The sequence below is a fragment of the Oncorhynchus mykiss genome, chromosome 26 (assembly GCF_057628025.1).
Source record: "Oncorhynchus mykiss isolate SJ-2025 chromosome 26, ASM5762802v1, whole genome shotgun sequence".
In the NCBI taxonomy this organism is placed as follows: domain Eukaryota; kingdom Metazoa; phylum Chordata; class Actinopteri; order Salmoniformes; family Salmonidae; genus Oncorhynchus; species Oncorhynchus mykiss.
Genome location: NC_143047.1, coordinates 42,422,182 through 42,439,076, shown reverse-complemented (window position 1 = coordinate 42,439,076; position 16,895 = coordinate 42,422,182). Strand labels below are relative to the sequence as shown.

Sequence of the window (16,895 nt, the reverse complement as noted above, 5' to 3'; positions counted from 1 at the left end):
TTTACCTGGAGAGGAGGACAGACTTTTACCATCACATTTACCTGGAGAGGAGGACAGACTTTTACCATCACATTTATCTGGAGAGGAGGACAGACTTTTACCATACCATCACATTTACCTGGAGAGGAGGACAGACTTTTACCATCACATTTACCTGGAGAGGAGGACAGACTTTTACCATACCATCACATTTACCTGGAGAGGAGGACAGACTTTTACCATCACAATTACCTGAAGAGGAGGACAGACTTTTACCATCACATTTACCTGGAGAGGAGGACAGACTTTTACCATCACATTTACCTGGAGAGGAGGACAGACTTTTACCATCACATTTACCTGGAGAGGAGGACAGACTTTTACCATACCATCACATTTACCTGGAGAGGAGGACAGACTTTTACCATCACATTTACCTGGAGAGGAGGACAGACTTTTACCATCACATTTACCTGGAGAGGAGGACAGACTTTTACCATCACATTTACCTGGAGAGGAGGACAGACTTTTACCATACCATCACATTTACCTGGAGAGGAGGACATACTTTTACCATCACATTTACCTGGAGAGGAGGACAGACTTTTACCATCACATTTACCTGGAGAGGAGGACAGACTTTTACCATACCATCACATTTACCTGGAGAGGAGGACAGACTTTTACCTGGAGAGGAGGACAGACTTTTACCATCACATTTACCTGGAGAGGAGGACAGACTTTTACCATACCATCACATTTACCTGAAGAGGAGGACAGACTTTTACCATCACATTTACCTGGAGAGGAGGACAGACTTTTACCATCACATTTACCTGGAGAGGAGGACAGACTTTTACCATACCATCACATTTACCTGGAGAGGAGGACAGACTTTTACCATCACATTTACCTGGAGAGGAGGACAGACTTTTACCATACCATCACATTTACCTGGAGAGAAGGACAGACTTTTACCATCACATTTACCTGGAGAGGAGGACAGACTTTTACCATACCATCACATTTACCTGGAGAGGAGGACAGACTTTTACCATCACATTTACCTGGAGAGGAGGACAGACTTTTTCCATACCATCACATTTACCTGGAGAGAAGGACAGACTTTTACCATCACATTTACCTGGAGAGGAGGACAGACTTTTACCTGGAGAGGAGGACAGACTTTTACCATCACATTTACCTGGAGAGGAGGACAGACTTTTACCATACCATCACATTTACCTGGAGAGGAGGACAGACTTTTACCTGGAGAGGAGGACAGACTTTTACCATCACATTTACCTGGAGAGGAGGACAGACTTTTACCATACCATCACATTTACCTGAAGAGGAGGCCAGACTTTTACCATCACATTTACCTGGAGAGGAGGACAGACTTTTACCATCACATTTACCTGGAGAGGAGGACAGACTTTTACCATACCATCACATTTACCTGGAGAGGAGGACAGACTTTTACCATCACATTTACCTGGAGAGGAGGACAGACTTTTACCATACCATCACATTTACCTGGAGAGAAGGACAGACTTTTACCATCACATTTACCTGGAGAGGAGGACAGACTTTTACCATACCATCACATTTACCTGGAGAGGAGGACAGACTTTTACCATCACATTTACCTGGAGAGGAGGACAGACTTTTACCATACCATCACATTTACCTGGAGAGAAGGACAGACTTTTACCATCACATTTACCTGGAGAGGAGGACAGACTTTTACCATACCATCACATTTACCTGGAGAGGAGGACAGACTTTTACCATACCATCACATTTACCTGGAGAGGAGGACAGACTTTTACCATCACATTTACCTGGAGAGGAGGACAGACTTTTACCATCACATTTACCTAGAGAGGAGGACATACTTTTACCATCACATTTACCTGGAGAGGAGGACAGACTTTTACCATCACATTTACCTGGAGAGGAGGACAGACTTTTACCATCACATTTACCTGGAGAGGAGGACAGACTTTTACCATCACATTTACCTGGAGAGGAGGACAGACTTTTACCATACCATCACATTTACCTGGAGAGGAGGACAGACTTTTACCATACCATCACATTTATCTGGAGAGGAGGACAGACTTTTACCATCACATTTACCTGGAGAGGAGGACAGACTTTTACCATCACATTTACCTGGAGAGGAGGACAGACTTTTGTTTGCACAAAGCACACTCCCCCGTACATGCACTTCTTGCTAGAGGATTTGCGGGATAACATCTCTGTCAAGCTCTCCAGATTTGAGGTCTCAATTACCTTCAGGAGACTCAGCTTCTCAGCCACACATCAGATTGTCATGGAGCTTACATAAATAAGAATTTGTCTCAGTCAGACATGGAAGGGTGAACAACCCAAAAAGGTCTCAGGTGACAAAAACAGAGCATAAGAGAGATTCTTAGCGTTCTCTGAAAAAATCTTCTGTGCAGGTTTTTCATGGTATCCTCCAGGAACCTTTTCTGCATCTTGACTTCCTGCACAGGGATCGTTTGTTTCCTCCCAGTTGTGATCCGGCTCACATCATCTGCCAAAAATAATGACTTGACCTTTCTCTGGAATGCGTTGGTGTGCCGGTTAGTGTGCTTCCTTTCAAAGGTGCAAAGGCATTGCCTCTCCAGATGTCGTGTGACAGGGATTTTTGGGCTAAAATGGCCTCTGCTCCTTATGTGGTGAAGGACAGGGGGTAGCCATGTTGGATCATGCAGGATGTTAATCAAAGCACTTCTGCTCCACTGATGGCCACATGTAACAGGGCAGCCATGTTGGATCATGTGGGATGTTAATCAAAGCACTTCTGCTCCACTGATGGCCACATGTAACAGGGCAGCCATGTTGGATCATGCAGGACGTTAATCAAAGCACTTCTGCTCCACTGATGGCCACATGTAACAGGGCAGCCATGTTGGATCATGCAGGACGTTAATCAAAGCACTTCTGCTCCACTGATGGCCACATGTAACAGGGCAGCCATGTTGGATCATGTGGGATGTTAATCAAAGCACTTCTGCTCCACTGATGACCACATGTAACAGGGCAGCCATGTTGGATCATGCAGGACGTTAATCAAAGCACTTCTGCTCCACTGATGACCACATGTAACAGGGCAGCCATGTTGGATCATCTGGGGAGGCACAAGCGGCATTTGTTTTTAGTGGATCCAGGAAGAATCATACAGATTCCAAGAATACAGGATGAGATGTTACTATCCTTTGTGCAAGCACTTCCAAGAGTTCATGAACAGTGAGCCTGGTGAAATTTGGGGAGCGCATCATCAGTAGTGTACCTTTGGTTCCTAGGGTGTTTCGGCCTTTCATACTATACACCCTCCCCAAAGACGGCCAGCGACAGGGTGACCAATCCTACGCTTGCGTCCCATTCCCAATTAGTCACAGGAGTTGCCTTGTTGTTAGATACACAAAGATGCTATGTACATTGTATTTGAATGATTCATGTGCAAGACATAATGGCTACAATTAATACCAATACATTCATTTATTTGAAAAGGCAATTTTACAGTAATTCATTACATCATATAGACTAAACATTTATTTTAACCAGGGTTCCATTTTGATGTAACACAACCACAACAAATAAATGTAATTGATCCCTGGTTCAACAGACCCTGGCCAATATAGAAAGCTTTCCAGAACGTGACAACGGTCAAATATTTCAGAGCACATCCCAGTATCACATGACTTTCCCCACATCACAATACAGACAGTAAGAAGAAGCAGGAGTTAAACTGGTCAAACAAGTTGTAGGAGACATTTGGGCCAAACCCTCTACGGTTGTTGTGTTGTTTTTAGCTGTTCTGTCTTTGTAAATTACATTTTGTTTGTACACTAGAGGGCACTATATGGATCAAATGTGTATAGGACAGGCTACAGTAAATATATATATACATCACAGGAGGTTGGTGGCACCTTAATTGGGGATCACGGGACCATGGTAATGGCTGGAGTGAAACGAGTAGAGTGGAATCAAATACCATTCACTCAATTCTCTCCATTCCGGACATTATAAGCTGTGCTCCCCTCAGCAGCTTCCTGTGATGTATGAACACCTGCAATCCTACTGGTGCTCGAGTGGCTATTCAGAACTTTTAACCTGGTCAGCCAAGACACATTGTTATAATCGGAGTCACCGCTAAGTACGTTTACGGATTAATGCATATTCTTGTATTGATCTCAAGAGACATTTCATCGTTAAAGACAGAGACCACTTTTCAAATGTTCAATATTTCCCACCATCCTTCTTTCTATAATGCAGACTCTATGTGAAAAGATGGTTGCCATGGGACTAAGTCTCAAATGTTGTCAGGGGCTGGTATTTAACGCCTGATGTTTTGGACTTGTAGAGCATCACTCCGCACAGCACGGCAACGGCTGCTACGATACACCCAACCATCAACCCCATGTTCACGTTGGTCACTGGGAAGACAAGAAAAACACACAAACACCTTTTATAACACAGAAACTCTTTGTGAAACAAAAACCACCTGTTTATGCAGAGATGTTATTTCCTGTTGAAAAATTCCACTGTAGAGGAGGTCCTTCCTAAATGTGTAGTCATTTAGCAGACACTCTCTTAACCAGAGCAACTTACACTAGTGGTACATCCTCATGTATTTTCTTCTGGGATATGAACCCACAACCCTGGCATTGCAAGTGTCACACTTTACCAACTGAGCAACAGAGGACCATTGATAATATACTGTATCGTCAATAACACAAAGTACAACATTTAATTTGTAGCTCATCTAAAGCTACAGCCGTTTCCCTCAGGGTTAGCTTACCTGAGCTCTCTGAACTCTTTCTCAGGCGCAAAGGACCCTGGGAGATGTGGTGTTTGGCCGTTTGCATGGCGGCCTCTCTCTTGCGGTGGTGGTGGTGACCAGCAGGCTGGGGGGAGTTGGAGTTGACGCAGCCCTGGGCACACCGGGTATTGGGGTTCCCAGCCTCACACAGGATCACTGAACAGCTGATGTACACCTATAGCCAGAGGGTGCAAAGGTCACTGAACAGCTGATCTACACCTATAGCCAGAGGGTTCAAAGGTCACTGAACAGCTGATGTACACCTATAGCCAGAGGGTTCAAAGGTCACTGAACAGCTGATGTACACCTATAGCCAGAGAGTTTAAAGGTCACTGAACAGCTGATGTACACCTATATCCAGAGGGTTCAAAGGTCACTGAACAGCTAATGTACACCTATAGCCAGAGGGTTCAAAGGTCACTGAACAGCTGATGTACACCTATAGCCAGAGGGTTCAAAGGTCACTGAACAGCTGATGTACACCTATAGCCAGAGGGTTCAAAGGTCACTGAACAGCTGATGTACATCTATAGCCAGAGGGTTCAAAGGTCACTGAACAGCTGATGTACACCTATAGCCAGAGGGTTCACAGGATCACTGAACAGCTGATGTACACCTATAGTCAGAGGGTTCACAGGATCACTGAACAGCTGATGTACACCTATAGCCAGAGGGTTCAAAGGTCACTGAACAGCTGATGTACACCTATAGCCAGAGGGTTCAAAGGTCACTGAACAGCTGATGTACACCTATAGCCAGAGGGTTCAAAGGTCACTGAACTGAGAGGATATAACCCTTGATACGATCCTTGAATGATGCAGCAATCTGTCCCCATTTACCTGGTCATGCATTCCGATGAATTTGAAAGCTTCCATTCCGAACTGGAAATGCCTCTGGTGACGCGGTGAGAAGATTTGAACCGTCTCGTCCACAATGCACCTGGTAAAAAAAAACACACAGTTAAAACCTAGAGTACAGTAAATATGTAAAGTACATACAGTAAGTGCAGTAAAACAATCTTTTAGTCTAGAATATTCCCCAGCATCTATTATCATCTCACATTACTGACAAGTGTCCACCCTGAGGTTGATGAATGCCTCAGTGTTTATATTTTAATATACATGTGTGTGTTTCCTTTCTCTAATCACCATTATTATTATTATTATTTAGAATGTTATTGTTGATGTCTTTATCTCACTTTGCTTTACCAACAGCAGCCTTGCCACTCGTGCTAATAAAGCTGATCTGAATCTGTGTGCTCAGTCTCACCCGTTTTCTATGATGGGGTAGGTGGGATGGTAGTCGGGGTTGTCGTACGGCGCCGCTCTGCAGGACTCCACGAAGAGCTCAGTGTTGTTCACAGTGGACACGGCCTCGATGTCCATGTAGATCATCTGCTTCACCGCCACGTCTAACGGGTAGTCACGGGGATCCACCATGTTGGCGAACTGGCTGGTCTGGTAGAACTCAAACTGGTAGGTGAACGTGCCGAAGCCTTTCTCCACCACCGTGATGCTGTCCCTGTGTGCAGTGAAGCCCAGGGACACGTTGCCACGTTTGGCGTACTGGCAGTAGAACTGGAACTCCACCTGGTGGTGCCTGGTGATGATGTCGTTGGGGTTGTCGAAGGTGGTGATTTGGTTCTTGAAGATGAGGTTGTCGTCGTCCTCCTGGATTGAGAGAGATGGAGAGGGAAATCATCTAGACAGTTACATTTGTGGGCACTGAACTTTACACACGTCACCAAGATCAATTGCTTCAGTTCTGATATTGCTGTGAACCTCTTGGGGTTATGAGTGAGCATGTTGGTGTCTCTTTTGATGCAAAACTGTTCTGAGGGCAAATCTTCCCACAGGCAGCATAAATCCACCCTTCACCAAAACCAATTCAAGATCTGTCAGCCTAGCTGGTGCCTTGGGGTGAATATCCCCTCGAACCAGGTTCAATATAGAGAACGCAGACAGACACACAGGAGTGAATGGGTCTCACACAAAGTGGAATACTGTACATGTGTCATCCCACTGTAATATTTGACATCTCGGAGGCCTCACCTCTATCTGAGTGCCACAGGCATTGAGGGGGATGACTCCAATGATGTGGGTGCTGTTAGAGAGGCGTTGCAGGTCGCAGGCAGAGTTACTGGGATCGTTGAGGCGGAGGTGGTCCTCGTGAATTTCAGTAACAGAGGACTTCTCCACTTCTACCGTCATCTTGGTCTCGTCACACACCACCTTGGCTTTGACTGTCACGGGAGATGTTTTCTTATTGTTGTATTTCTTCCCATCTTTTGCATAAATGTCTTAATCAAAACAATCTGACTGTGACCCATGATGTGAGTTGGTTGGGGTCATTTCGAGTTTCATTTTTTATCTTTCCTTCATGTTTGGTGATTTCAGATGTGTTGTCTAGGTATAGTATGTATCATACAGTATTCAGAGCTTCTGTTATTAAAGTGCACAATTATACAATCACACGCCTCACCATATTGTCCAATCACACACACCACACCATATTGTCCAATCACACACCACATAGTCCAATCACACACCACAGCATATTGTCCAATCACACACCACACCATATTGTCCAATCACACACCACACCATATTGTCCAATCACACACCACAACATATTTATGGTGGAATAATGTACAAACCCTTTCTGCGTCCGACCTCCACCACAACACATCTCATCTCAGACTGATAGACACTAGATCTGAAAGTGTTAGAGAAGATCAGGGTGAACAACAGCACAATATTATCATTACATGTATTATTAGTCTCTCTCTCTCATGTGAAATTAAATATCATAAAAAGAGGAAACTCCAGAGGGAAGTAGCACAACATACAGGAAGTAGCAGAACACACAGGAAGTAGCAGAACACACAGGAAGTAGCAGAACGTACAGGAAGCAGCAGAACATACAGGAAGTAGCAGAACGTACAGGAAGTAGCAGAACGTACAGAAAGTAGCAGAACATACAGGAAGTAGCAGAACACACAGGAAGTAGCAGAACATACAGGAAGTAGCAGAACACACAGGAAGTAGCAGAACATACAGGAAGTAGAACAGCAGTTCTGGTGATGTTTCTAGCATTATAAAACATAAGACCTACCCAGAAATCCCCTCAGTGATGAAGCAAATGGGGAAATACTCCCCCAGATTGTCCCGGATGGGTGTCCACCGGATGACAAACTCCCCCTGGGTAGTCATGTGATTGGTGATGTTCAGAGGTCCACTGACGATGACATCATTAATCCTAGAAAGGAGATCAAATGGAAAAGGTAAATGATAAGTGGGATCCTTGGATGACCCAACCCTGAATCCGAACCCTAACCTTAACCTCTCCCCTAACTTAAACCACTGTACACATCAATGATGTCGCTCTTGCTGCTGATTATTCTCTGATCCACGTCTACCCAGACGATGCCATTCTGTATACTTCTGGCCCTTCTTTGGACTCTGTGTTAACTAACCTCCAGATGAGCTTCAATGCCATACAACTCTCCTTCCGTGGCCTCCAACTGCTCTTAAATGCAAGTAAAACTAAATGCATGCTCTTCAACCGATCGCTACCAGCACCTGCCCGCCCGTCCAGCATCACTACTCTGCACGGTTTTGACTTAGAATATGTGGACATCTTCAAATACCTAGGTGTCTGGTTAGACTGTAAACTCTCCTTCCAGACTCACATTGAGCATCTCCAATCCAAAATGAAATCTAGAATCGGCTTCCTATTTCGCAACAAAGCATCCTTCACTCATGCCGCCAAACATACCCTCGTAAAACTGACTATCCTACCGATCCTTGACTTCGGCGATGTCATTTACAAAATAGCCTCCAACACTCTACTCAGCAAATTGGATGCAGTCTATCACAGTGCCATCATTTTTTTGTCACCAAAGCCCCATTTACTACCCACCATGGCAACCTGTATGCCCTCATTGGCTGGCCCTCGTCAGCCCACTGGCTCCAGGTCATCTATATAAGTCTCTGCTAGGTAAAGCCCCGCCTTATCTCAGCTTACTGGTCACCATAGCAGCATCCACTCGTAGCACGCGCTCCAGCAGGTATATTTCACTGGTCATTCCCATAGCCAATTCCTCCTTTGGCCACCTTTCCTTCCAGTTCTCTGCTGCCAATGACTGGAACGAATTGCAAAAATCACTGAAGCTGGAGACCCATATCTCCCTCACTAACTTTAAGCACCAGCTGTCAGAGCAGCTCACAGATCACTGCACCTTTACATAGCCTATCTGTAAATAGCCCATCCAACTACCCCATCCCCATACTGTTTTTATTTTTTGCTCCTTTGCACCCCAGTATCTCTACTTGCACATTCATCTTCTGCACATCTATTAATCCAGTCTCTATCACTCCAGTGTTTAATTGCTAAATTGTAATTATTATATTTCACCAATATGGCCTATTTATTGCCTTACCTCCCTTATCTTACCTCATTTGCACACACTGTATATAGACTTTTTTTCTATTGTGTTTTTGACTGCATGTTTTGTTTATTCCATGTGTAACTCTGTGTTGTTGTTTGTGATGCACTGCTTTGCTTCATCTTGGCCAGGTCGCAGTTGTAATTGAGAACTTGTTCTCAACTCGCCTACCTGGTTATTAAATAAAAGGTGAAATATATATATATATTTTTATTTAAAAAAACTTTACCTAACCTTAACTCTTACCTTAACCGTTTTTTAAATGGCAATTTATGTGGGGTGACATCAGAGTTGGACGTCACAAGCATCTCACTTAGCGAAGCGACAGCCACACCAATCCAGATCAATCACAGAAAAGACATTTACTCTTAATTGGAAAACTCTTGGTGTTCTTAGACCTTTTGGTGAACGTATACAGTAGGCTGCATTAAGCTAAATAATTGATTGCAGAAGAAAATATTTGTAATCACTGAAAAAGTACCACAGGTGATAACATTTTTAGATACAGCCAGGATGTGTTGTTAAAATCAGGACTAAACTGTTACAGCCAGGATGACCTGTTATAGCCAGGATGCACTGTTATAGCCAGGACTGCACTGTTACAGCCAGGATGACCTGTTATAGCCAGGATGACCTGTTATAGCCAGGATGCACTGTTATAGCCAGGACTGCACTGTTACAGCCAGGACCGCACTGTTATAGCCAGGACGCACTGTTATAGCCAGGATGCACTGTTATAGCCAGGATGCATTGTTAGTGCCAGGATGCACTGTTACAGCCAAGACGCACTGTTACAGCCAGGATGCACTGTTATAGCCAGGATGCACTGTTATAGCCAGGATGCATTGTTAGTGCCAGGATGCACTGTTACAGCCAAGACGCACTGTTACAGCCAGGATGCACTGTTATAGCCAGGATGCACTGTTATAGCCAGTATGCACTGTTATAGCCAGGATGCACTGTTATAGCCAGGATGCATTGTTACAGCCAGGATGCATTGTTACAGCCAGGATGCATTGTTATAGCCAGGATGCACTGTTACAGCCAGGACTGCACTGTTATAGCCAGGATGCATTGTTACAGCCAGGATGCATTGTTACAGCCAGGACTGCACTGTTATAGCCAGGATGCATTGTTACAGCCAGGATGCATTGTTACAGCCAGGACTGCACTGTTATAGCCAGGATGCATTGTTATAGCCAGGATGCATTGTTACAGCCAGGATGCATTGTTACAGCCTGGACTGCACTGTTATAGTCAAGATGCATAGTTATAGCCAGGATGCACTGTTATAGCCAGGATGCATTGTTACAGCCAGGACGGACTGTTACAGCCAGGATGACCTGTTAAAGCCAGGACGCACTGTTACAGCCATGATGACCTGTTACAGCCAGGATGCATTGTTACAGCCAGGATGGACTGTTACAGCCAGGATTACCTGTTACAGCCAGGATGCATTGTTACAGCCAGGACGGACTGTTACAGCCAGGATGCATTGTTACAGCCAGGACAGACTGTTACAGCCAGGATGCATTGTTACAGCCAGGATGGACTGTTACAGCCAGGATGACCTGTTACAACCAGGATACATTGTTACAGCCAGGATGACCTGTTACAGCCAGGACGGACTGTTACAGCCAGGATGACCTGTTACAGCCAGGACGGACTGTAACAGCCAGGACAGACTGTTATAGCCAGGATACATTGTTACAGCCAGGACAGACTGTTACAGCCAGGATGCATTGTTACAGCCAGGACGGACTGTTACAGCCAGGACGGACTCATCCAGCCAGGATGCATTGTTACAGCCAGGATGACCTGTTACAGCCAGGACGCACTGTTACAGCCATGATGACCTGTTACAGCCAGGATGACCTGTTACAGCCATGACGCACTGTTACAGCCAGGATGACCTGTTACAGCCAGGACGGACTGTTACAGCCAGGATGTGTTGTTACAGCCAGGACGGACTGTTACAGCCAGGATGTGTTGTTACAACCAGGAGTTCAAGCACTATAAATATAATCCTGGGTATAATACTGTATTATAGAGTATCATGTCTCTTACGTTGAGTGTGTAGCCTCGGCCTTGACCCTGAACTCCAGCTCTTTGTTGACCTCGGCGTGGAGATGTTCTCCGTTGTGTGGTGTCGGCTGCACGAACCTGGGCAGGTACATACCCTCATCGCAGGACGGAACACTAGAGTCCACTGAAGTGGAAAAGACACAAACGTACACAAGTAAAGGCCAATACTTTACAAATAAATGCCATGTTTGACGTTGTTTAAAGAATACATATGTCCAATCCTCCATCCAGGGGGCGGCAGGTAGCCTAGTGGTTAGAGGGGGGGCAGGTAGCCTAGTGGTTAGAGGGGGGGCAGGTAGCCTAGTGGTTAGAGGGGGGGCAGGTAGGAGGCAGGTAGCCTAGAGGTTAGAGGGGGCGGCAGGTAGCCTAGTGGTTAGAGGGGGGGCAGGTAGCCTAGTGGTTAGAGGGGGGGCAGGTAGCCTAGTGGTTAGAGGGGGGGCAGGTAGCCTAGTGGTTAGAGGGGTGGCAGGTAGCCTAGTGGTTAGAGCGTTGGGCCAGTAACCAAAAAGTTGCCCTGTTTAATCCCCGAGCTGACAAGGTAAAAATCTGTTGTTCTGCCCCTGAACAAGATAGTTAACCCAGTGTTCCCCAGTAGGCTGTCTTTTTAAAGAATAATTTGTTCTTAACTGATTTGCCTAGTTAAATAGGCAAAGGTTCAATACATTTAAAAAATCCAATGCATTGTTAACCATCAGAAGAGGAGTCTCACCCAGAAGAGAGAAATGTAGAGGGAGTTTGCTGAGGGGAGCAGTGGAGGGATACAGGCTTCCTGGGGTGGTGGTGGTAGTGGTGGTGGTGGTGGTAGTAGGCAAGGGGGTGGTTGTAGTGGGCCAGGGGGTGGTTGTAGTGGGCCAGGGGGTGGTGGTAGTGGGCCAGGGGGTGTTGGTGGTAGTGGGCCAAGGGGTGGTGGTAGTAGTAGGCAAGGGGGTGGTTGTAGTGGGCCAGGGGGTGGTGGTAGTAGTAGGCAAGGGGGTGGTTGTAGTGGGCGGGGTGGTGGTGGTGGTAGTGGGCCAGGGGGTGGTAGTGGGCCAGGGGGTGGTGGTTGTAGTGGGCCAGGGGGTGGTAGTGGGCCAGGGGGTAGTAGTGGTAGTGGGCCAGGGGGTGGTAGTGGGCGGGGTGGTGGTGGTAGTGGGCCAGGGGGTGGTAGTGGGCCAGGGGGTAGTAGTGGTAGTGGGCCAGGGGGTGGTAGTGGGCGGGGTGGTGGTGGTAGTGGGCGGGGTGGTGGTGGTGGTAGTGGGCCAGGGGGTGGTAGTGGGCGGGGTGGTGGTGGTAGTGAGCGGGGTGGTGGTGGTGGTAGTGGGCCAGGGGGTGGTTGTAGTGGGCCAGGGGGCGGCGGTGGTAGTGGGCCAGGGGGCGGCGGTGGGGGTGGTGGTGGTGGTAGTGGGCCAGGGGGTGGTTGTAGTGGGCCAGGGGGTGGTGGTAGTGGGCCAGGGGGTGGTTGTAGTGGGCCAGGGGGTGGTTGTAGTGGGCCAGGGGGCGGTGGTAGTGGGCGGGGTGGTGGTGGTGGTAGTGGGCCAGGGGGTGGTTGTAGTGGGCCAGGGGGTGGTTGTAGTGGGCCAGGGGGCGGCGGTGGTGGTTTGGCTCCACCACCAAGGAGAAGGAGTTGTGGTGGTTTGGCTCCACCACCAAGGAGAAGGAGTTGTGGTGGTTTGGCTCCACCACCAAGGAGAAGGAGTTGTGGTGGTTTGGCTCCACCACCAAGGAGAAGGAGTTGTGGTGGTTTGGCTCCACCACCAGGGATAGGAGACGGTTGTTTGGTAGCTGGAGCGTCGGCGTCTCCCTGCATGAAGCGGTGCCCTGGAGGAACTAGAGCCATCGGTGTAGGACAGGGTGATGTGTTGGTTAGGAAAGTCCTCTACAACTAGCTCAAACCCATAGACACCACTCGTTGAAGTGTAGCCGTATTGTAAGGAGCAAGAGCCCTAACAGTGAAGAGGTTAGAACACAAATGGAATAGCTGGTTAAGACCAAAGACAATATATCAACAATCACATGAGATTCAAGGTGTTGAAAATAACTGCCCACACCAACCTGATCCAGGTAGAAACCTGAAGGCTGATCACAGCTATCGCACTCAGGTCTGACCAATCCGTATCTGCATCTGACACGATCACCGTCAGGGTCAAAGGCCATGAGGTTGTAGGACCTCTGACAGTTCTGGGGAACACTACAATGACAGGAGTCAGAAATACAACATATGAAATGAGTAAACTCTACGGGCTCTATTTGAACAAACCTAACACAACGGTCAGTCTAAGAGCTGGCAGTAGAGCTACAGGTTCGGAGGCGCGTCAGAAATATTTTTTGCTATTTTCACCACCACAATTATATGTGCAGTTGCTGGCAGTGGTGCAAAAGGGGCTGAGCCTTGATTTGTATTTATGTATTTTATTGAACCTTTATTTAACTAGGCAAGTCGATGAATGAACCAGTTGTGGGTGTATCGAGGCTTTTGACCCCTCACCGGCCAATCAGAACGTGTTCCATGGCTAAACGTGTGGTTGCTTCAAGTTGTGTATTTACGGTATTTTATATAGTTATTGTGATGTCATCAACTCCGGTTAGAACGTTAGTCCGTTACAGCCTAGTTAGTTAAATAGAAAACAGTATGTTGAACATGTTTACAGTCCACATTGTTCTAATTGTATTGCTTCAGTATGGAAATGAACCTAGGCTATAGCATGTGCACTGATATAGGGGCAAGGCCTACTGTAAATTGCAGTCTGGACATGGAAATGCCAAACGTAGTCAATTAGCAAGATCAATTTCACTAGGCTATCGATAAGGCCTGAAAAGACAGTGTATAATTCTAATCCAATTCTAATAAAAAAATAAAAAAAACTTGTTTAAATAGGCTAAATGTCTGAATAAAGTTACAGCCACCATAATAAATAGCCCAGAGGGTTTTGTTTTTGTTGCACAACATGATCATATCTGGCTAATGATCGGGGCCTGGAGAAAAAAAAGAACGGACCGGTGTGGGGGCGGTCCCCTGGACACACCTCAAACATGGCCACCCGCCCACTTTAACACAAATGAGCTGAAGGTAAACCGGTCAATTGCTGACGTCAGGGTTGGAAAATGCGATCGCGCTATTGTTTTTTTACATAACAAAATTGCTAATTAACTTGAGTTGGACACTTGCGCCTCTTTACCGCCAGCCAAAAATGTAGGAATATGTCTAATTAGGATTTCAATAACCTATATTGTATATATAAATACAACTGATCGGTTCAAAGAGGTAATGTTTTGGGAGTCAGAAAGTTGTTACCGTATGAAAGGAAGAATGGCTGTGACTGGAGATCTGTTGGGTTCACCAGTATCAGATCTTGTTCCCAGATCCACTTGTGTTTCCAGGCTCCAAGATCCAAGTCGGTTTACTGTTGGGATCCAACAGCAGCTGTTTTGTCTGTTACAACAACAAACCATCTTTAGATAAGTGGTCACTTGGGATGGAATGTTATCAAACCCACCATAGCAATATCATTTACCGAGTGTTTTCGTCACAGTCTTTGAAAAAAAAACTCAGAGGGGAGTCTACCTTGTAGAAGTAGGTTTTAACGGTATAGCTAAAACCATGAGTCATTGTGCACAATGCATGTTCAATAAATTGATTACATGTATTTCATAACAAACTTGCATCAATTGAAAAGGTTTATCACTGGGGATATTTCTGGTCTCGACTGTTTCAGTTTCACACCACTGGTTGTTGTAACCACTCCGTCCTCTGCTGCTGCTGTCAATTGTGCCTCTGACATCTTTGATTGAAGAGCCGCAGTTCCCTGAGGAACAATACCAGCGAGAGTAATCACACCAGTCATGGGTATTCTTGTAGCGTAAATCCACCTGGAGAACAGAAAGTCACATTGTAATGGGGCAATAAAACATCATTAGACTGATGAAGTTTAATTAACGCTGTTGTTTTGAAACAGCTTATCAGTTACTAATAGCGTCGTCCGGGTTAGGGAGGGATTGGTCGGGCCGGGCCTGTGACGGACCGGGTGCAGTGCGCGCTAGCCAAGGTTGCCAGGTGTCCGACATTGGTGCGGCTGGCTTCGGGGTTGGATGCGCGCTGTGTTAAGAAGCAGTACGGCTGGTTGGGTTGTGTATCGGAGGACGCATGACATTCAACCTTCGTCTCTCCCGAGTTGTAGCAATGAGACAAGATAGTAGCTACTACAACAATTGGATACCACGAAATTGGGGAGAAAAAGGGGTAACATTTTAAAAAAATAATAATTGTCTAACGGCATTTTTTTTTCTCTAAAATACAAGAATAAATGTATCTGCAATGTTATCAAAAACAACCTTAGTTTGTCCGAGTCAAGCGTGGCATTTGTCATGTAATTAAGGAGGTAACGGCTTGGAGATTGTTCTAAGTGGCTGTATGGATAGAGCGCCAGAAATACACTAACTTACTGCAATGACAGAACCGGTGCACAACGGTTCCTTTCTCTGTCCTACACACATGCACCATATCTGCTAAGAGTTTAGACCAGTGAAACATGTTCACCTGTTATTTTCAGACTGAATAAAACATAACAAATGGAAAAACAAACACATTTAGAAATATTAACTTGTGTTATTTATTCCCTTCTGAAAATACCAGGTGCTCATTTTGCATTGATGCAAAAGCTGAATACATCTCTAATGTATTTATTCTATAGCCTCATATTTCTCATTTATTTGATAAGAACAAGACTTTGCACACCATTAATTAAAACATAAATACTCATATGCTAAATAAAACAATACACGGTGATTGAATATAATTGATCTAAAGTCACAATTATTGCAATCACTCTTATTAGTACATCGTATTACAATGAATTGTATTGGAATAGACGTGATGTGATTCAACATTTCTGAAGAGTCCAACCAAATGCGAATACCCTTCAGAATCAAATCAAATCAAAACATTTGTAATTATTTGTCACCTGCGCTGAATGCAACAGGTGTAGTAGTCCTTACCGTGAAATGCTGAGTGACGAGCCCTTGACCAACAACGCAGAGTTTTAAACAAGTAAGAACAATTTGCTTAATTAACTAAAGGAAAAATAGTAACCCAATAAAAGAACAATAACGAGGCTATATTGAAGGAGTACCGGTACTGAGTCAATGTGCAGCGGTACGGGGTAGTCGAGGTAATATGCACATGTAGGTATTAGGGATAAAGTGACTATGCATTGATAATTAACAGATAATAGCAGCATATGTGAAGGTGTGTGTGTGTGTGTGTGTGTGTGTGTGTGTGTGTGTGTGTGTGTGTGTGTGTGTGTGTGTGTGTGTGTGGGCAAAATATCAGAATTGGGAGCAGCCAATGATCCCCTGAATATCTCTCACCTTGAATGTTCCGTCAGCGTTCCTCCCTTTGGGGGTGACAGACATGGAGCCTCCATAGAAGTGTCCCGCTGAAGCCAGGGAGACCAGTAGCAGCAGATGCAGCAACACCGGTGTGGAGGAGGACATGATGCCTGGATCTCTCTGGAGGATTCCTCTCTACCTATCTGCCTCCAGCATCCAACCTTC

The 16,895-nt window shown here is 45.7% G+C and overlaps 1 protein-coding gene across 2 annotated transcripts; it reads right to left on the bottom strand.

The window, feature by feature from the left end:
• Positions 1–3,486: 3,486 nt before the first annotated feature.
• LOC110512921 (uncharacterized) lies at positions 3,487–16,895 on the bottom strand. Of its 2 annotated transcripts, XM_090223104.1 has the most exons (13): positions 16,710–16,895; positions 15,007–15,212; positions 14,638–14,775; positions 13,398–13,533; positions 12,076–13,288; positions 11,349–11,490; positions 7,949–8,092; positions 7,491–7,549; positions 6,886–7,076; positions 6,104–6,504; positions 5,674–5,773; positions 4,814–5,009; positions 3,487–4,448 (listed from the first exon to the last, which is right to left on the bottom strand). In XM_090223104.1, exons 1-13 carry the CDS (start codon positions 16,833–16,835, stop codon positions 4,318–4,320), a joined length of 3,183 nt encoding a protein of 1,060 aa, XP_090079230.1. In that variant the 5' UTR covers positions 16,836–16,895; the 3' UTR covers positions 3,487–4,317. The 2 variants fall into 2 exon arrangements, with proteins under 2 accessions (XP_090079230.1, XP_090079231.1); XM_090223105.1 differs by lacking the exons at positions 3,487–4,448; positions 4,814–5,009 and adding an exon at positions 5,451–5,495.